This window comes from Colias croceus, chromosome 3, assembly GCF_905220415.1.
Source record: "Colias croceus chromosome 3, ilColCroc2.1".
In the NCBI taxonomy this organism is placed as follows: Eukaryota; Metazoa; Arthropoda; class Insecta; order Lepidoptera; family Pieridae; genus Colias; species Colias croceus.
In genome coordinates, this window is record NC_059539.1 from 10,702,283 (window position 1) to 10,724,337 (window position 22,055).

The window sequence follows — 22,055 nt, forward strand, 5'->3', positions numbered from 1 at the left end:
CATTAAGGCTTAGATCATTATGATCGTTAAAGCGATCCAATAATAGCAATACTATCTTCGCTAACAACGCCTACATAAATTAGCGCATAGGTTGGGCGCATCAAACAACCCTTTACAATCAATACCAACTAACACCAGCTATAACCATGGGGTGGTTTTGTTTCAATGCACTCCTACATGTAGAAGGGGGTCTCCCCACACCCCATAAACTACCTCTACGCAACAAACACCTTAATTTAAACGTTATACGGTGAATTCAGTGACGTGTACATTTGAGAACGGAAAATAGGAGATAAAAATAAAAAAGTATAGCGAGTTGTTTGTTAATAATGTCGTAAATATTGTCTCAAAAGTCAATAGAGGAAAATTAAAGAAACGCTACTTATAATTAAAGCATCTGTCCAAATATTTGGCATTTCCTTGTACAACGTTCAACATTCAACATGTTGTGAGGAACATTATAAAATAAAATTGAATTGAGGAACATTATTGGACAGAAAAGCATGGATAGGAGGCATTTTTGATCGAAAATTATCTTAAAATTAAATATCTTCATCGTACTCATTTCCATATTAATATTAGCACAATACTTGCATAAAATGACAATCAACAAGACACTTCTCCTACCAACCTATTGCTTTTAAAACGTACCTTTTTCTACGTTTTTCCCAAAAAATATACCTTAAAATGAACCAAATTCACTACAGCCTACGGAAAACGCATCGAGTCGTATCGACCCGCGGTATGTGTGTCGCCCCCATACCCCTCCCAACAGCTGACGATCACTCTTGACTTTTAATTCACCTCCCAAATTGACACAGTGCACTTGTGAAATGATTTACAGGCAAAATTTATTATCCCTAATGGTCAAGTTAATGAGGGTGCTTTTGCTGTGGACTTTTGAGATTAATTTTTTAAGCTGAGTAGTTTTTAAATGATGAGTCGTTAAATAAAAGGTATAAGGGGATTTTAGACTTAGAAAATATGTATATAATGATCTGAATTTTATTAATATCAAATTATAGAAAAGACATCTTCATAGAATCAAGTAAAAAAAATCTCTCTAAAAATGCTAAGTACGCAGAAATACTAGGTACTCATTAATTCCGACATCGTGCTTTAAGAATTCAGAATAGTACCACATTTTCGACATGTTTGTATAAAGGAAGCCACATATTCGTACATTAGTGAATTCATCAAATTGCTACGCCGTTACATTTACTATATAAGCTGTCTCAACTTTGCATAATAAGCGGGTAGTTACACTAATGTATACTAGGAAACTTTTAGTTGTGAAAGTATATAACCCTACTTGCCAGCCCTTTAAAAGAGGTATATCGAAATCTTAAGATAAATATGTAAACCCATAAATCATCTGCAGGGATTTTATTCACGCATGGTCGATTGGATTCGTTAGCCGATATAGAGTAGGTACTTGAGGTCAATGACAGTCGAGTGGTACATAATATTTATGAGTATCGGCTGTTTTGATGTCCGTAAGTACCTGTGAAGTTCAAATTGGTATCGACTATGAAACGGTTTATTGTTCCATTCGTAGAAGATTATTCTTAGCTTTCTGTGTATTTAATTTAAACTGATATGGAACCTTTAAACGCAAAAATTTTAGTTTCTCGAATGTTGGATTCAATCCGGACAATGGTCAGCCTTTGACAACCCATTTCAAAGGCCTTAACTTTGAAACGTTACTCGGTTGATCACAAACTGAACGACAAAGAAATATTATAGAACTAAGGGATACTCTGGAGAACCCAATTACTAAATAGACACTCTATCCTTCATATTTGTAATCAATACACAATTGCTATTATTATATCAACTCTAAATAAATACATGATATACCTCTATATTTAATACCTACTAGCGGTCCGCCCCGGCTTCGCCCGTGGTACATGTTTACGTTTTCTCTACATAAGAACCATCCTCGTACTTCAAGGAATATAATAAAAAAATAATTAACGAAATCGGTTCAGCCGTTCCCAAGTTATGCGCTTACCAACACATTTTGGGACTCATTTTTATATTATAGATTATATCAAAACAGCTCTATCATGGTCTATTCTTCATCACAATCGATAATTTCAACAATTACTATTATACCAGCTAACGTAATATAAGATTATAGAGGTACCTAATACCTATGTCAAAACAGCATATACCCCAACGAGCCGTTCCCACGCGGGGGTCCTCCCTCACCCCATCCCCCCGACCTCGAAAACTTCAGTCAGCGAAAGCTTACAGGTACAGCAATTAGTCAAGACTGTTTGCGGTTAGTTAGTTCTTCAAGTTAATAGACGGATAAACAAAAACAAAAAAATAATGCTGGGTAAAGATGGAAGAGTTAGCGAGTGATTTTATTGAAGGGATTTTTTAATTTTAAATGTAGAAATAGTAAATTGGATAGAATATTAATTGTGGTATATTTTACATTTGTAAAGTAATCAAATCTTTGCTGGTTGCAGTTACAGACTACGTATATTGTATACTAGCTGCTCCGTGGCTCGACTCCTGTTGGTCGTAGCGTAATGATATATACCCTATAGCCTTCCTCGATAAATGAGCTATCTAACACTGAAAGAATTTTTTAAATCGGACCAGTTGTTCCCGAGATTAGTGTGTTCAAACAAACAAACAAACTCTTCAGCTTTATAATATTAATTGTCTCCTTATCATCACAAATTTATTTAATGTAGGTAGTTAATATTCTTTCGATTCTATTTTATGCCTTATTGTTATATAATATTTACAAAAACGTGCCATCCACGGCATTAGTTATATTAAGGCTTGTCCAGGTATAAAAATTATGAAAAACTATATTTTATAGATAGGTGTAAATAAAAATTTCAAACGTTCCCAGGAAATATGAACAACAACAAAAACATTTGCACCATAATTTTAATTCGAGCCATAAAATTTGCACTCAGATGGGACAAATCCGTATCAAAATTCGGATACCTACTATTTTCAAGATTTAGATTAAATAAAATATGTATTATGTCTAACCAATTAGGTACCATGTTTTATTCTAAATTACTGTTCTATTTTGTTAAAAAAACAACATACTATACCTATGTATTTTGTTTAAAGCAACTACGCTGTAAAAAAATGACGCAGCAATCATCATTACTCTTAGTACAATCAAAGCTTACTATTTATACATACTATTTCCAACTGTAGGTACTTAAAATGTTGCATCACAGACAGGCCTTGATAATTGGATGCATTCGTCATTTGTTTTGGAACATTTTCCTACAGATAAGATAAGTATAATGCGTAGATATTTGCGACACGCTTCATTTTTAATTCTTAAAAAAACCCAAACAAGTATTAATGTTTATATATTGAAGACTTATTAGTTACTAGCTTCCGCCCGCGACTCCGTCCGCGCGGAAAAGTTAAGATTTTTTTTTCTACGTATTTTTCCGGTATAAAAAGTATCCTATTTTATGCCCAGGATAATAAAGTATAATTATACCAAGTTTCATCGAAATCGAACCGTTAGTTTTCACGTGATGCCAGAACATACAGACAGACAGACAGACAGAGAAAAATTTTTTTAATCACATATTTGGATTTGGTATCGATCCAGTAACAACCCCTGCTATTTATTTTTTCAATATTTTCAATGTACAGAATCGACCCTTCTACAGATTTATTATATGTATAGATATTTTCAATGTAAAGAATCGACCCTTCTACAGATTTATTATATGTATAGATTGGAAATGCATGTTTATTTTAAGTATGAAAATATGCATTTAATTAATGTATTTTACAAAATGCAGGAAAAATATGGTCAATTGTATTGCCATGACTAGTTTTTAACACAAAAATTGAGAAATTATAATGTGCTACGAAATAGACAGACATTAAAAGGTATAAACATCTATACTCTATATATTTATATCTATATATTTTGAAAGAAAACTTATTGAAGAAATTGAAATAATTTGCGTTTATATAATAATGTATCTTCATTTTGCAACCGTCTAAGTTCTACATAAACTATTTTTAGATGTAAAAGACAATTATTGCCCAATTACTCAGAAATTTAATTATAATAATGTTTCCTGATCGAATGTCGGTCAGCCGATGTCAACATGAGTGCAAACACAGGTGCACCCTTTTTTCCTTCACTTTCATAGTACGATGGTACAAAGTACAAACATTCTATTCTCATATGAGAAAAGTACTAGAAAATAGATAACTTTATACTACATTACAATTTTAAGCACCATCATATTGATTTTTTTTTTTTTGTAATTTCGTCGGATTTAGCTTCCATCATGGAAAATATTATAAAAACAAAATAAAGAGATAAACCTTCAATCGAATTCATACGTGTCCTTGGTATTATGCATGATGATAACCCCGGAAACCAAAATATCATTACACGTGTAGCTTATCAAATAAAATGCACCGATAAATAAAAAACATATTATCGTAAGATGATGTCAATAAACTCATTATTATTTGCGTAAAATAGCCATTATTTTGCCTTGAACGGTGATAATAAAACTAATTTAAAAACGCACAATAAATGTCAGAGGATTTTCATGTCACTTGTGAATCTCAACTTCGTTTGAGTTGGATTTTAATAATTTAACGTTTTGCCTTTGTAATACTTAAATTATTTGTATGTATTTTTGTAATCAGTCTATTGACTAAACATTTTAGACTAATCTATAATATAAAAATGAATCGCAAAATGTGTTGGTAAGCGCATAACTCGAGAACAACTGAACCGATTTCGTTAATTCTTTTTTTATTACATTTCTTGAGGTACGAGAACGAGGATGGTTCTTATGGAGAGAAAACGTAAAAATGTACCACGGGCGAAGCCGGGGCGGACCGCTTGTTATTATATAAAATAATATGACGGTGTAACTAATTAATTCCATGAATGGATTTTTTTCATTATAATTATACTAAATACTGCGCAATATAAATTATAAATAAATCTATACTAATATTATAAAGAGGAAAGTTTGTAATTATGTATGTATGGTTTGGCATGAAATTTGGCACAGACAATCTCCTTTTATTGGGAAATATGAACCACGGGCGAAGCCTGGGCGTACCGCTAGTATTTAATATTTCGGACGAATTATTTATAACACATTTGGCTTGCATTTGCCGTTTAAGGGAACCAATAAAACATAGATAAAGCTATTTAACTGTTATGGTAAAACAAAAAACAAACAATACATGAAATTAAATCAAAAACTCCTATCTAACTAAAAACTAAAAACCTAAAATCTTATTGCGTTCGCGTCCAATTAGCGCCTTTGGCTTCAGCAATGCCACAGAGTATAAATTTATATTATATTATCTGCATAAATAGCGCGGCAATGGAATGACGTTAGTTGATAACTTCCGTAGAAGCTTGAATCAAGAGAAAACATTCGTTAAAATATTATCAAAGCCTCTTTTTCTCATTGTGTAAAATGTTTTAAAACTCCTTCTATCTTTTCAATTCAGTTGTCATGTTTTAAACATTTCAGCAATCTCATCAGCGATATCAGATCATAATCTTGTTATTTCTTACAGAACTAATTGTTGAAAAGCCATTTTTATTTTTTAACTGTAGTTACAAAGAAAAAAGAGAAGAATACAATTATAGACCGTATCATCTTTTGCAGAGAACACAATTGATATATGGGCTTTAAATTACACACAATTTACAATTATGTACCTACCACTTTACCACAAAAGTATATTTAACAGCTGATGATACAATACACACTTATAACATAAGTCATAACCCATAATTAGTGTAAACTTACCTTCGCAATACAGCGTGACATCGGCAAGGCTCTCCGAGTTCCATAGATTTGCGAACGAGGTGGCCAGGTTCGAGCCGAAGCTGTTCCATTTCAAGCAGTACTGCTGCTGCTGGGTGTCCATGCCCGGGCCGCCTCGGATTCCTGCCCTGTTGATGAAAGGATGGTCAATATAACATAGTCTACATATTCATAGAAGTATAACATAGTATGTAGTTATCACGTAGTAAGAGATATTCCCTGATTATAAAAATTATTGTAACTTTACCCAAAGATCTTGAAATTTCAGGGTGCCCTAAAATGTGTGTATGTCCAAGAAATTAACAAGATTCCCTTCAAAACGCTTAAATTCTGACACAAGTAAATAATTAAAATTAGGTTAGCAACTGGTTCACGAATGACGTCAATGAGAATAAAAAATCAATTAATAAAAAAAACACAACTTTAGGCCTATATAATACCAGAAAATATTTATTAAAATAAAACCGTTTGCATAATTCAAATACCTGTTCAAATAAATGCTATTGGCATCGTAAAAAATCCGCATCAGGTTTTATAAGTTCAACAAAAATATAAAACTAATTCCTTCATCAATGACATTATTTTTTTCCTCTTTAATAAAATGCGCGATTATATGACTTTGATTAAGTTAGTTTTTGTTTTTATGCTGATTTTATTCCGTTTTTTGGGAACAATTATCTCGAACTATCGAAAATATATCATGTTATCCTGTGATTATAAACAAGCTTGGAATTATCTTGATTTAATGTTAGTGGATGTGTATTTTGACTTTTTTTCGTATTTATTTATTTCGTTTTTCGTTTTTCAAGTCAATTTGGCACTTTAGCATTTACAAGAAAAGAATGACGACGATTTTAATTTATTAGGTGCTATCAGGTTTCCTATACAGAATAGGAGAGGAAACAATATTATAACATGGGGGACCTTGTTTTGGGACAAAATTAGTTTAATAAATACAATTGTTTTCCTTAAAATTTTAAAGACTTCTACATATTATTCATTCACCATATTTCTAACTACATGACCTAAAAAGTTCCTCAAATTATCAATCGATTTCATAAATGCCGTGCAATGAATACGTAATATGCAGCCCGGGCTATTCCCACGATTTTATATGTATTGATCATTATTCTTGACCAATTATGGAAGGTGTAATTTTGTTATTACCAAAGTTTAAAAATTGAAATTGTTTCTAGCGACTTTACACAATGTTTGAATGGAATATTATAGGAATAGATGTAAAAGATCTGCTTTCATTCGGCTTTACGTAAATTAAGTTATACACCTATTGAATTTCCTGCCTTTTAACCTATACCAACTTATACCTACTCGTAGTATACCATTCTTAACAAAGATCTGAAAGTCACTCAAAACAATTCATTTTAACGAAGTCCGAAGAATTGTCATAGTAACGAAGAGATCACAATTTAGAAGCTGCACAAGATTTTACAAAATGTTTCAGTCAGCGTTCACTCAATAGACAAAGGGCCTGCAGGGCCGATCGGTATCGATTCAAATCCCAACTCCGTTATAGGCTAACTGTATATTTGCATGCGTGCACGTATTCCACCAGTGTAAGTTGAGCCCAGTAGGCTGTGCGGATCAAAAGCGTCAAACGTTAGGGGGGAGCTCAAGTGAGGCTGGCCGTAAATTTCGGCTGCGACCTGATTCCGGAATGCAGCGCGCGCACGCGTAGAAAAGGGGGGCCGTGAGGGGGAAGGGGGGGTGCATCGAGTTGCGCAAAGCGCACGGTCACTTGCAGGTCATAATGATAGAATTGTTTTAGAATTCGACGCTCGTTAAGTGAACATTTTAACGGTACGTTTGTATTGGTATCGCAATTGAGTTATGGGTATTTGATTGTTCGCTGCAGGGCATGTTTTGTTATGGTTTGTGTACTTCTACAGAGAGCATATTTTTTTTACTATAAACAAAACTAATTCCTATTAACAAAAAAACTTTGATGCTTATAGTAGTAAGTTCGAATAAACTATGGTACCATTACTGATATCAATAATTCACCGCTACTAGATCCTCTGCCCTAAAAAAACATATTATTATTTGAAGAATAGATTCAATTTTCTCTTATCAGAATAAGCTGAAGCAAAACATTGGGCACGAATATACGCCTCAATTGAAATCGTAATATAGGCAAAGTTTTCCCGTTTGCACTGCTATAACATTTGAATAGATTCCGATGGTTTTTGCTCCGCAGAGCATGTTAACCCGAATAAAGACCGGATGTGCCGCATCTAACCGCAAATATTTTCCCCCTTTTTTGCTTCATTTGTGCCTATACTGTTTTATTATATGCTTTTGTTTTAACTGGGATCGCCGGAGAATATCGACCTTCTTATTACATTTACTAGCTGTGTCCCGCGGTTTTACGCGCATTACTCCGCTCCTGTTGGTCTTAGTGTGATGATATATACCATATAGCCTTCCTCGATAAATGGGCTATCTAACACCGAAAGAATTTTTCAAATCGGACCAGTAGTTCCTGAGATTAGCACGTTCAAACAAACAAACAGCTTTATAGGTAATAGTTATCACAAAATAGTATAGGTTGATGACGAAGCTCGAGTTCCACGCTGCACGTACCGCGATGAAAACATACGTTCTACAAATCTACATTTTGATATGAAAATAATGAGCATTATAATATATCATAGTGATACGTGAAGGGACTGAAAATAAGGAGACGACCTACTGCGTATTAATTTATTACAAACTTTCATAATATATTTCGTTTATATATCATAAAATTTGAAACAGGTTTTGTTTGATTTAATTTTCGTTTTATTTTTTATTAATGATTTATTAAATTCATTCTAAATATTATAAAACATTCCTAATAATAAAAAATATAAACAGATTTAGATTTCTTCAGGCGGCTGAGTCAAATTATTAATAGCCTCTCGTAAATCGTGATTACCAATTATCAAGAATGTATGAATGATAAAAGAAAAATGTTTGAAAACAGATTACTAAATAGTTACTAGAGTTTGACGCAGGGTAGGAAATCTAATTCATTCATTCATTCATTCATTCTTAAAATAACAAATAACGTGTTGTAAAAGTATAACAACACTAGTTTCACCCGCATTGCTCGGTTCCTGTTGGTGATAAATGGAATAAATGGGCTATCTAACACCGAAACATTTTTTCAAATCGGACCTAGTTCCTGAGATTAGCGCGTTCAAACAAACAAACAAACAAACTCTTCAGCTTTATAATATTAGTATAGATTACATACTTTTAAACCTGAATGATTTGATGCTACTTTAAAGCCTTTTTACTACAAAAACGTATATTTTATACGTTTTTCTCTCAAATATGAATGAAATGAACAAACACGCTGCATGTGTGACACAGATCCGAGTTATCGCTCGTTTGTAAATAGGTAAATGGGTCAAATGCATTGCGTATGTTATCTTGCTTCGTGGGAACTTGAGCTACCAAAATATATTTTTAGTAATACCTAGTTAATATAGTCTGTGGTATGGTAATATCTCTTTGTATTTGTTTTTATGTTTAATATTGAAATTGCAATCAACGCGTTAATTCTAAAGGCAAAAAAGGACAGATCCGGCGGGCAGATATGTGCGTGTAGTCATTTTTAAAATGTATAATTTTCTTTGGCTCACCTTTATATGTGACAAAATACCTATACAATTAATTATTTAAACTACATTTTCGTGTTTTTTGTTCATTTTCTATTTCTCTTACACAAAAATGCGATAATTTCCTTCCTCCAACAACACTAAATAAGACTTTATCTTTGAATCATTCACACAACTATGTATCATGTTCCTAGAAGAATTTTAAAGCAATTCTTTGTCTCTTTGGTGCGTTTTGTTACGCAAGACGTGTCGAAACTCATGCACAAGCGAGTTTTCTAAATTTCAAACGTGTCGGATGCATTTAATTATACGCAATCTTTTAACAGATGTTTATAAATAAATACGGTATGACATAAACATCTCGATAAAATATTGTTTTTAAAACTCAAAGAGCTACAATAAGGCTTTGTGATATAGGCTATAATATGAAATTATTGTAATGTCACCGATTTTTGGTAAGTGTACACAGTTAGAATTACATCTGTCTGTTTAAAGTGGGTTAAATCGAGTCTAAAGGGGTTAATATATAAACACAGATGAAGCTAATAAAAGCGTGTTAATAAAAAACATTGCAAATGTCTGTACAAGACCAGTGATTGATGATTTTCGTCCCAATGGACTGTTAGATTCTCTTATCCATTCATTCTTTATTTAACAAGGTTTTATTTATCATACTTATTGTATAATATCAGTTACACCAATATTTTGTTATATTTTTAAGAAACCTATCGTTTCTTATAAATTCGCGTACAACAATATTTACCTTTTGTTACCATTTAATGCATTGATAAGATTAGATTACTTTTATAATAACCGATTTAAAGGCGCCATCAAATTAGTTATTGTCAAGAATTTGTGTTTGGTATTTTGATGAACTTCGTCGCGCAAATCGAAGAAAGCGTTTAGTTATGTAACAATAATAAAACAGTATTAAAGTATAATTTAACGGATTAAAATCAATCAAATATAAATTATTAATTGTTTTGTATTGACAAATATTAAATATTCTCTTTTTTAACCAAGCAAATGAACACAATTCCAATGTAAAGATACACGATTTCCAAACTATTTAAAATCGGTGGGAAAATCATTAAAATCATAATCGTTACAAAGCTTTTAATTTTCACCACATTATCAGTTATCAGATAATCTAGGTACCTAGCTATCTATCTTTTAAATTAAATATATTTTTACTAGCTTCATTCCCTAGCTCCATTCAAACTCATTCCATAATCATATTAAAACAATACATATTTTCATGGATCCAAAACTCCCTACAAAGGTTCGTTTGAACCAACTTTCTACTGCGTTTTGAACGCGGCACGACAAACGAATAGAAAGTTGCAAGTACGTTGCATTGCGTATACGCATCGGTTGAAATTTGAACTATGTAAGAAGTTTCGGTCCGATGACCCACTTTGGGGCACTGCGTTTTGAACAAAGAGCTTGTGTGTGCGTCGTATAGAATCGGTGAAATTTTCGCATGTGTGTGAGTTTTTGTTTGACGTTTGTTATTGTAAATATACTATGTTTATTAAGTGTGATTGTGTTATATCTGTTGCGTTGTGTCGAAATACTTCCCTCCTGATAATGCTAAAAAGGGCTTGATGCACTCCAAACCGTTTTTATCCAAGATTAACTTTACTTTTATTTTGTTTTAGCCTTGTTGTACTAGCTAATACTACTTAATTATAACAAAAAGATACTTCATAGTAGGTACCGTACATGCAACTAAATTATAGAGAACGTCAATTTAATGGTTTAAAATCACACCTTGCATTTGAATATATTAAACTACATCAAAAAGTAACTGTTAAGCTTTCCGGTAAATCATAATAAAATACTTCAATATGCATAACTTATCAGTATTCAAACTCCGAAAATAGACAAACGAAACTAACGTTTCAAATTACAAAGTTCGTAATATCATAGTAATATCTTTAATAAGTGTTAATTGGTATAAGTTTATCGTCCCTACTAATCGCCAACTTATAACACCCCTCTTGTTGGTACCTATTTAAAGAATTGTGCTTCTTTGGTAGGTAATAAAGAAACTGACCAATTTTTCTTTTTCGTACAGGCTGTAGGTATTTCTTTTTTTTTTGCCCGGGTAATCCGAGCCTCGGCAATTGACCTGCCCGAGCGCGCGTACGTAGTTACTATTTAATAGTTAGTAATCAACAATTAAGTAATCGGGGCCCAGGTAGTGAAGGAAAACATCGAGAGGAAACCGACATGTCGAAGAATCAAAAGTTCGACATGTGTCATCCGCTAACCCACACTTGGCCAGCGTGGTGGATTATGGCCTGTACGGTGCACCCTCATAGGAGGCTCGTGATCCAGCAGTGGGAACGTATTTGGGCTGATGATGATGCCCAGGTAATATTTAGTAACTATATTATAAGAAATCTGTGGCCCGAGGCCTGGGAAGAGGCGAGGCAGCTGCAAACTAGCGACTACGAACATTTATATATACATTTTTCTATGCGTGCACTATACCTTTCACCATGGTTGCAACTCGAAAGCGACATCTTATATAACGGTAGAGGCGTGGCCATGCAAGTACATGCACCTACTAACAATAAGCCGAACTGATGAGCTCAAATTAGCATGTTTGAATGCGGCTTTATGGTAATTTATAACTTTTATTCAATCGCGTGAAAATAATTTTTGAAACGGGATTTAGTCGTTAATTTAAAATATGTACTATAAATATTAAATACACAGGAAAAATACAAAAAGTACTTTTACATATAAATGCATGCAATCCATGTTCACACTTTATTTACAATACTGTATTATTATGACTGCATAATATTGTGTATTCACTACATAAAAATTAAATACAGTGAAAATATCACATGTATAATACATGCAATTACATGTAAACCATCGTGCTCATCACACGCATAAAAATCTCATTATCATTTACACCTTAAAATTCGCTTATTACCCTCACACCATTCTCATCCTTATTGCTATTAGGTAGATGCCAAAATCGCATACCAAAAATAACAATAGGCCGAATAAAATCATGTTTTTACAATACGTAATTGAACCTGTGTGGGACAGTGTTCGTCCCAAAACTGGTTACATTTGGGTCAAGGATTAGCCACATTATTTTGTCCCCACGCGGAAACGTTCCTTCTCTATATTTTAATGGTACTTTTAAGGGATACCCAGTGTATATTCTTATACATATTTATGAGGAATAGTTCAATCAACAGAGGCTATTTTATTTGAAAAAACGGTTGCAGTAAGTAAAAAATACTAGAAACATAAAAAGGTAAGGAAGGTATCATTACTCTTGAATATAAGTAATTTCTAATTACTAATTAGTAATTACTAATTAGTATACCTTATGTACTTCTAAAGACAGATTTGTATTCAGAGAAAATCACACATAATCTTAAACAGAGAATCCTCACTTGGCAGGAGTTTTATGACTTCAAAATCGATGGATTGAAGCCAGCTATTAGCAAGATTCTGTATACCTAGTCACAAATCACAATACTAGACACGACAAAATTTTAGCCGATAAGCAGCAAAGCAAGATTTTGTCAAACAGTAACAACAATATTAGATTAGACATGACAAAATTTAAAAACTCCTATATATAATTACGAATAAACTAATTCTAAATTAGTTCATTTGTCAAAAAAAAAGTCTACATTCCGCACGCACACAAACACAGGTACACTGCACACACACCGTGGCCTTGGGAGTTACGTAAGCGTCGCGCCTCGGAGGTCCTCTGTCCTTGGCCCTCCCGGCCCTCCCCCTTGCCTGGGATTTCGCCTAGACGCAGCGAGCGAAAGGAAACGTGCAATGTAATTAGGTACCTAATGTATAAATAATGATTAATTATTGTCGTCAAAGGAATCCTTGATGTTTAGTTTTAGTTTAGATCGCAAGGATCGCACAAATGTAATGCGAAATGATAGTAATCTATACTAATATTATAAAGCTGAAGAGTTTGTTTGTTTGTTTCAACGCGCTAATCTCAGGAACTACTGGTCCGATTTGAAAAATTATTTCAGTGTTAGATAGCTCATTTATCGAAGAAGGCTATAGACTTCTCGGATCATCACGCTACGGCCAACAGGAGTGGAGCCACGGGGGTGAAACCGCGCGGAGCAGCTAGTAAATGACATGATGTATAGGTATCGAGTTTGTACCTACTTATAAGTTCCATCGCGTATTTAATCAGCTGTTGTAGCCCATTTGTTGGTTTTTGTGAAAAACTAAAGAAGTAGATAAAGGAATTTCGATGTTATAAACGGAGTTACTAATATTATAAAGCTGAAGAGTTTGTTTGTTTGTTTAAACGCGCTAATAATTAATCCAGGTCCAGTTCTATGTAATATAATATAATTAAAACAATATTTAATTATTATAAAAGATATACATAATTACAGTTCATTTATTAATTTTCTTAGAATATTTACATATTTTCGATATCAAAGTATGTATATTAAAAAACTAAATAGAAAGGTAAATTTCAGTAAATACGTGTTATTATCTTATAGGCTATAATTTCGTCATAATCTGAAAATTGCCTAATACATTTAGAATACGTTAAATTAAATTACATCTTTATCTCCAAGTGAGAACTGGTTTTTGATATATCATTCAATTCAATGCATATTAATTTCCACGTGATATAAATATATTATATAAATTGCGAACTATTTTATAAAACTCATTCACTTTGCTTTTTGATTAGAAATTCTCGTTTCTATGAAAACAAATTAAAAAAGATTATAAAGAAATTTAGACAGTGATTTAATAACAGTTTTCCACTTAGTATGAATTTTCGATCTATAAGTTCGAGTTTTTATGAAAGTTTGCCAGTAAATTGTTTCTTAGATTTATCAAATACTAGTTCCGCCCCGGCTTCGCCAGTGGTACATATTTTACAATAAAAAGTAGCCTATGTTCTTTCTCAGGGTCTAAAGATTGTCTGTGCCAAATTTCATCAAAATCGGTCCAGTGGTTTATGAGCCTATGCATTACAATCAAACAAACAAACAAAGTTTTCCTCTTTATAATATTAGTGTAGAAAAAGCACGGGCAAACGGGTTAGCGCATCAGATTATAACTTATAAGTAATCCCCGTTGCCTTGTGAAATACATTTTTAACAGATGTTTATCAATTAAATACGTGTGTCTTGAGAATAGAAAATTGGTAGGAAATAGGGCTGCCAACCGTTTTAATTTTATTGTCTCAGTTACTAACATTTTTATCATTTGTGAATGAATTTAAAATAATACGTTTGTTCTTTAATAATGGCATGTATATGTCGTGGTCATATCGTAGATTTGATCATTTCATGATATGAGTGGCCATTTCACGAAATGGTCGCATATCGTGAAATGGCCAACATAGTTTGATCAGATCGTTAAATCGTCAACGTTTCACGATTTGGTCATCCACATTTGGCCAGATCGTATAAAATATAAAGAGTCCGTAAAATATTAAAAAATTTCAGAATAATTATGTTCTAAAAACTTGTTTAATGTCATTTAAGTTAGTGCCGCGGCAGCGGCCGGCGAATGCCAGAAGCGAATCGTTTTTGCAATAGAAAACAGTTACTTAGGTTAGGTTAGGTTAGACTTTGATAAACAACGCACGAGCCGAGCGAGCAAAGCGAGCGTGCCGCGGTAGCGGCCGGCGAGTGCCAGAAGCGGATCGCTTTTTAAAAAACAAACAATTATAATAATATAGTAGTTAGTAGTTTCTTAAATTATTTTATTTAAGTCGCATTTTTTCTTAAATACATATAAGATATCCACATTTTCCATAGTACTCGTACCTCTTCGTCGTAAATTCTTTGCTATGACTTTCTTCATAATATTGTTATTAAACGAATTATGAAGTTTTTAACTGCGAATAATTTAATTTTCGCCAGCGGCCGCCATCTTATCACATAAACACAGAGCTTGCAGCGCCTCTACCAACGATTAATGTAACTATTTTACGATATGATCAAATAATTTTGATCATTTCATGAAAAAACCGTGCGTTAGTTGGCCATATCGTGAAACGATTTCTTATCATTGATCTGCCCAAACCACATCATGATGTGGCCAAACTAAATTGGCCATTTCACGATATGCGACCATTTCGTGAAATGGCCACTCATATCATGAAATGATCAAATCTACGATATGACCACGACATATATATTATAATTTATACATATTATATTTGTACTTTACACTTCAGGTGTATGGAGTTTCTATAAATTATTGTAGTGAGTGTTCAATATCTTTGTAGGTTTTAATATCATTAAATTATGTATTATTTCATGAAATATAAAAACGTGAGGATAGTCATACGACTACCTAAATGTAAAATAAGTCATTGCTTACAACCCTATCCATAGTTTTGTCACAGTATTACAATATTCTTTCCGTTTTGTCGTAGCAGTTTCTATTAAAATTTTAACAAAACTCACGTGCCTTGAAAACGTGTTTGAGTTTATGTTATTATTATTAAAATACTGAGTAAACTATAAATTAGATCCATATTTCATACTTCAAGCTAAAACATTCGATCAATTATTAAAAGTTAAAACTATCGATGCAAATGCTATAATTACCTAAATCATATTACTGCATGTATATATTACTATATACTGTATAATATTTCTAATAGGTATGCAAGATTTCGATAGCAAGTAAGTACTTACCTACTTATGAATATTTTATCAAGTACTGAATATTTCCGCATAATATTATGTTTAGCTATTTGTCGTCTAATCAATTGTTATCATTTCAAGTCTATGAAATAAAGGTTATCCAATTGCAGATACCACGTGGCTTTACTCGCTGAATCTAATCGTTTTATATTCGGTAGTAATAATTGATACTTACGGAACGTAAAATTGTAAGTACATATTTACGTTCTCTTCAGTAGTTCGCAAGGCGTCGCGTGCTTTTGAAGAAAGTGTTAAAACTTAAAAGGACTTATGTTTTTGAATTTTTAATGTTTGTGTAAATTCAACATTCTTTAATCTATTGGTTGTTTGTTAGTGTTTTAAGATGTAGGTAGTAATAGCCAGTGTGTTATTACGCATACTGTTTTATAGTAATCTAGGTTTTAATAAAGCTCTGAAAAATATACCAGTACAATGACCTTTTATACCTAATGCAGGAAACAGAATAATAGTTATCAGTAGGTACCTACCTACATGCTATATATAAGTGCCTATAAAGTTTGTATCAAACGTAAAAAGAAATGGATAAAGCATTGGAGTCTCTTTGTTGCATGACTTAAACATAGATACAGTAAACAAATACAAAGTTTAACGATGTCGTTCAAATGTGCAAACTGTCAAAAAACGGTCGACGTCCAAGGCAGGCCGGCTCTGAGGCGGTAGGCGCTAATAGGCGAGTGCGGGGCCGCGTTGACAGTCTCTATGCAAATGGTAATGCGACGAGACCAGTTTCGCCTCAAAGCGGTTCCGGGCCTACCTACTCTTGGCCGCTCTATTCACGCCCATAATTATCTCTGAACGTATGCTCGTAAACTGGATTCTCCATGAATTCATTAGGCGCACGACAAATCGACGGTTGTGTGGGATTATTTTCAATTAAACATCAAAATCGCCGATACGGAACCAGCTAGGCGATATCGAGCAAAAAATTGTGATGCAATATAGGTGTATAAAAAAAGATACGGTTGTCTCATTATCAAGTTCAATAGCCCCGAAACGACAGCACGTGTATGCAAAAACTGGGAAACGATCGATATCTATGCAAAAATATCCTCTCGATGGAAGATTTTAAGGCGCAATCTGCGCTACTACTTCGCGCGTTAAAATTTATCGCATGCTACGGGGTGTCAACACGCATTTATCAATGACATCGTATTTCGAGCCTAGATTGACTCTCAGATGAGGCTGCTACATTTTCCGGAGGCCGGGTTACGTTAATATTTTCAAAACAATACTTTCCTTGCGTCCATAAAGTCCAAAATTGCAGTCCTCGAATGCGTTAAGACCGTCAATGCTCTGCCGAGCCGTGCACAAATACCATAGTTCGTCACTGAATGTGCGTTCACTTCGTATCACTTGAATCACTAGCACTAGCCCCGGGCGATGTCCGTGCTCACTTCCGCATATTGCAACGCGCTTGTGTCGCCGAGCGCGATAGAGCGACCGCGTAACTGCCGAAAGCGTGGCTCGCTAATGCGACCGCCGAAAACTCCTCACTCTGTTCGAATGCAGAAAATTCGGACGCGGCGGGTGGGGGACGCTCTACGAGTACGACTATCCGAATCTAAGCGTGTACGTGCAGCGCTTCGCTATGAAAAAATCCAAGGTTAACGCGCTGCCAAAAAAAGACGCACGCAAAATGTAAAAAACGGCTAGATCGGCGCCTCTCGCGGGCCGTGGTGCAGCTCTGCACACGCTACCGCATTCGTCAGATCTAACTCGTGACCTAGGCTTTGTGGAAAACTAGATAAATACCTACTCTAAACATTTTTCGTAGCTTCTAATGCACACGGAAAAATTGGCCTTGATTAGTTTTTTCAATTAATAAATAGACGCCAAAATTTTATTGTTTGGATTTATATACCTAATACCTAGATATTACGAAAATAATTATTAATTTCTTTCATGAAGTACCTACCTACCTAGGTAATTATTGTATGAAATAAATTTCTTTGTTTGTTTGAATATTTTAGCTGTGAATACATGAATAGATCATGTAGGTATTCATCGATGGTTTATAATTACAGTACCTAGGTAGGTAGGTATTTAAAGTTATTGTAACACAAACTTAAATGTACCAAAAATGCTCAATGTAGGTACCTATCCATAGGTATTACAAATCCAAATCTTAAGCATGTATTACACTGTACATTGTACAATGATGTAATGCTATGTCGTTCGCCTCAAATAACAATGATGCAGCTCACAATTGTATGACCATAAAATCGACGTGACCTTGACTATACTGAGCGTTTCACAACGTACCACAGAGTATGTAATATTCTAAAGTATATTTATTCTGTGGTAGTCACACCTATATAATTTTCTATGGCGATACCTCCGGAAAACGAGTGCACGCATAAGACATTTTACGTACCTAATTGGTTGATTCTTTTTTTTTTGTATTACCTATCTGTTAAATTTTATTATCTATGTAGGTATGTTTTTGTATGGTGCCTATGACGTAAAGAATGTTAGTTTTTATAAAGAACTAGCTTTCCACCCGCGGCTTCGCCCATGCGGTCAAAGAAAAACCCGCATAGTTCCCGTTCCCGTGGGATTTCCGGGATAAAACCTATCCTATATCCCGGGTTAAAAAGTAGCCTATGTCCTTTCTCGGGTATCAAAATATCTCTATACCAAATTTCATGCAAATTGGTTCAGTAGTTAAGGCGTGATTGAGTAACAGACAGACAGACAGAGTTACTTTCGCATTTATAATATTAGTATGGACGGAAGATAGAAGACTAATTCATAGCAAATTTCTTTAAAATAGTTCAACAATATTCTAAAACAGTCACACTAGTTTATCGATAAAAAATTAGAAATATTTAGTTCGAAACAATAATGCGATATAATATTTTATTTGATAATTGATATGGATAAAGAAGTAGATAATTTGAATTTAATTTTTCTTGCAAAAATTTTGGGCATAGTTAAGACTAGTAAAACGTTTAAGATCTCAATCTTGAGCCCCTGGGAAATATTTATTTACTTAATAATTATTTATTAATAATTTATATTTGAAATATATCATGATTCATAGCATGTGCATAAAACATGAACAATAGGTAATGTTTCAATATCCTTATCATTATTTTGGCAAGGCCACGTGAGCTATGATAACAGCCTCAGAATTAGAACACAGGGTGTTCCAATTTATTTTCCAATATTTTTTTTACTACCTATTTTAGTTATTACTAGTTATAAGCTCAGAAAAGTAATTTATACTAGCTTCCGCCCACGACTTTGTACGTGCATCCCCGTTTTTCCCCGTTCCCGCAAGAATTTCGGGAAATCCTTTCTTAGGGGACGCCTACGTTATGACATCTACCTGCATGCCAAATTTCAGCCCGATACGTCCAGTGGTTTGGGCTGTGCGTTGATAGATCACTATATCAGTCACCTTTGAGTTTTATATATATATAGATTATTTGGGTATATAATTTGAATTGTATTCAGTAAAACATTAATTTTGAAGCCAAAGTGTCTTACATAAATATAAGCAGGCTGTGAAAATATAAGCAGGTCATTCAACGATAGGTACCTAATATACATATTCAATATCGTAATCAGAATATAGATGTGATTTAGATATTAGATGGAATTTGAAAAAAAAAATCTTTTATAGTATTCTAGTCCGCGCCATATTGAATCTAGTGTTCAGTAAATACCTAATATATCATTAGTACGTATTGCCCTAAAAATATATTCACATAATATTAAAATTATGCATATGAAAGTCCTATGTAAAATTTTCTCCTCAAATAGTACCCATTATCGTATTAATGAGTTTCTTAAAAAACTTTGTTTCTATTGATTAACCTCTGCTCAATTATGTCGTTATTATAAACTCAATACATAAATAGTTCCTTTATTTTCAGAACGATGTTACACTTTATAGTTCTAACAAATTATATCGGTGCTTTAATATCCATAACTAGTTGTATACTTGTATACCGGTTTCCTTTGATAGAGTAGGTTGGGCAAAGATTTTTTCATGAGGTTTTGATAAATAATAATACCTATCCTCTTTCGATTTTCTTTGAGGCCCGAATGGGTGCACTATTTTCACTACATTTGTTGCACTATTTAATAGCAGGTAAGTTACTTTTTGTTTACGGTGAACGAATTTTTATGTCGATAAGGATTTGCAAGTGTTTTATATATTGAATCTGCCTGTTAGCCTAAGAAAAATAATAGCAATAAGTTGAAAAAAATGATGAAAGTTGCTACTACAAAATCGTTATGTTCATATTTAATGACGTCGCGCGAGTTTTTTTTTTATTTTAAATTATATTTTTCCTTATGCACATTTTCAAACTGGAATACTCATTTTTCTAGCATTTTCAATTATTACTACTGTATTGCTAACTTAATGTTAATTGAATAAATAAATATAAAATGACGCGATGTAATAGTCACGATGATTTACAAAAACAACGATTCATACTTACAATAGCAAAAATATATGAGTTTTGCATTTTAATTGTTCATAAGTACGGAAACATGTTCATAGAAATAATTCCTATACTAATACTGTATATTATAAACGCAAAAGTTTGTGTAGATATTTGGTACTCTTTCACTTGAAAACTGCTTAACAGTTATTGAATATACTTGGCAGAGAAGTAGCTTATGCACCACAATAACACAAGCTATAGATGCTTGCTAATCTACGGATATGTGGGCGATGTCTGAAACTGCGCAGTACCGAAATTTTTAACTAAAAACCAGTCATTTATCGTTTTAAATCATAATTTCAATGTAGAGTTAAAAGTCATACTGTTAAAAATCAGAAACAAACTACTAGCATTAGTATTAGGTTAGAAACGTTTCCTTTATTTTCCAAGCCTTTTCCTTTTTTTCCATTATATTCCAAGCGTTTCCTCTAACATTCCAGTCTTGAAAAAAATCGATCGAAAAAATTGAAAAAGAATCCGCCTGTACATCGCAGGGCTTACTAAATTCTTGTAGGGTAATCTAATCTATTTTATCAGTCTACTGCATAGGCATATCAATTTTTAACGTTGGGCCGTACAAAAAATAGCACTCCGTTCATATCTCACTTTTATATTTTACTTGCATTGGTAGTAAGTAAACATCCCACCAAAAACATAAATGTAAAATTTGGAGCCGAGTTCAATCGTTGACTTAATTTGCCAAAAAAAGAAATGAGATCTAAATGTGTGCCAAGTTCTGCAGACAGTCCAGAAATTTATTTACAAAGATGTATTAAGTTCTTAGGTTGACTGAAAACTCAATTGTTTTATTTTCCCTTAGAGAACAATGTTTATTCCAAAATATAACTTTTTTAATTTGAATAATATAATTATTTTCACAAAGCAAACAACTAATGACCTATTGAACCCCATAATTTGAGGAGGCTAGTTTTTAGAACCTCACAAAATATAAGCAGTATGTAAAACTAGCCTCATCAAATTATGGGGTTCAATAGGTCATTAGTTGTTTGCTTTGTGAAAATAAATATATTTTTCAAATTAAAAAAGTTATATTTTGGAATAAACATTGTTCTCTAAGGGAAAATAAAACAATTGAGTTTTCAGTCAACCTAAGAACTTAATACATCTTTGTAAATAAATTTCTGGACTGTCTGCAGAACTTGGCACACATTTAGATCTCATTTCTTTTTTTGGCAAATTAAGTCAACGATTGAACTCGGCTCCAAATTTTACATTTATGTTTTTGGTGGGATATCATTACTTTTTGTATAGAAAATTACTCTGCAAATTTGATTTACTTTATGAATATAATACTTTTTATATACGATTTTTTTATTTTTTCTTGCGGTTTCTCTGTATGGTTTGTTTAGTATTATCCTTACTAATATTATAAATGCGAAAGTAACTCTGTCTGTCTGTCTGTTA

General features: G+C 33.1%; 1 protein-coding gene across 3 annotated transcripts in view; it reads right to left on the minus strand.

The window, feature by feature from the left end:
• The window catches only part of LOC123705950 (zinc finger protein chinmo-like), a 61,049-nt gene that overhangs the window by 27,212 nt on the left and 11,782 nt on the right, over positions 1 to 22,055 (minus strand). For 2 of the 3 annotated variants that reach the window (XM_045655070.1, XM_045655071.1), the window contains exon 2: positions 5,805 to 5,950. In XM_045655070.1, the coding sequence (XP_045511026.1) occupies positions 5,805 to 5,925 (121 nt within the window). In that variant the 5' untranslated portion in view covers positions 5,926 to 5,950. Of the gene's footprint in view, positions 1 to 5,804; positions 5,951 to 17,406; positions 17,703 to 22,055 lie in introns of those variants that run through there. The other variant, XM_045655069.1, reaches the window with a different exon arrangement.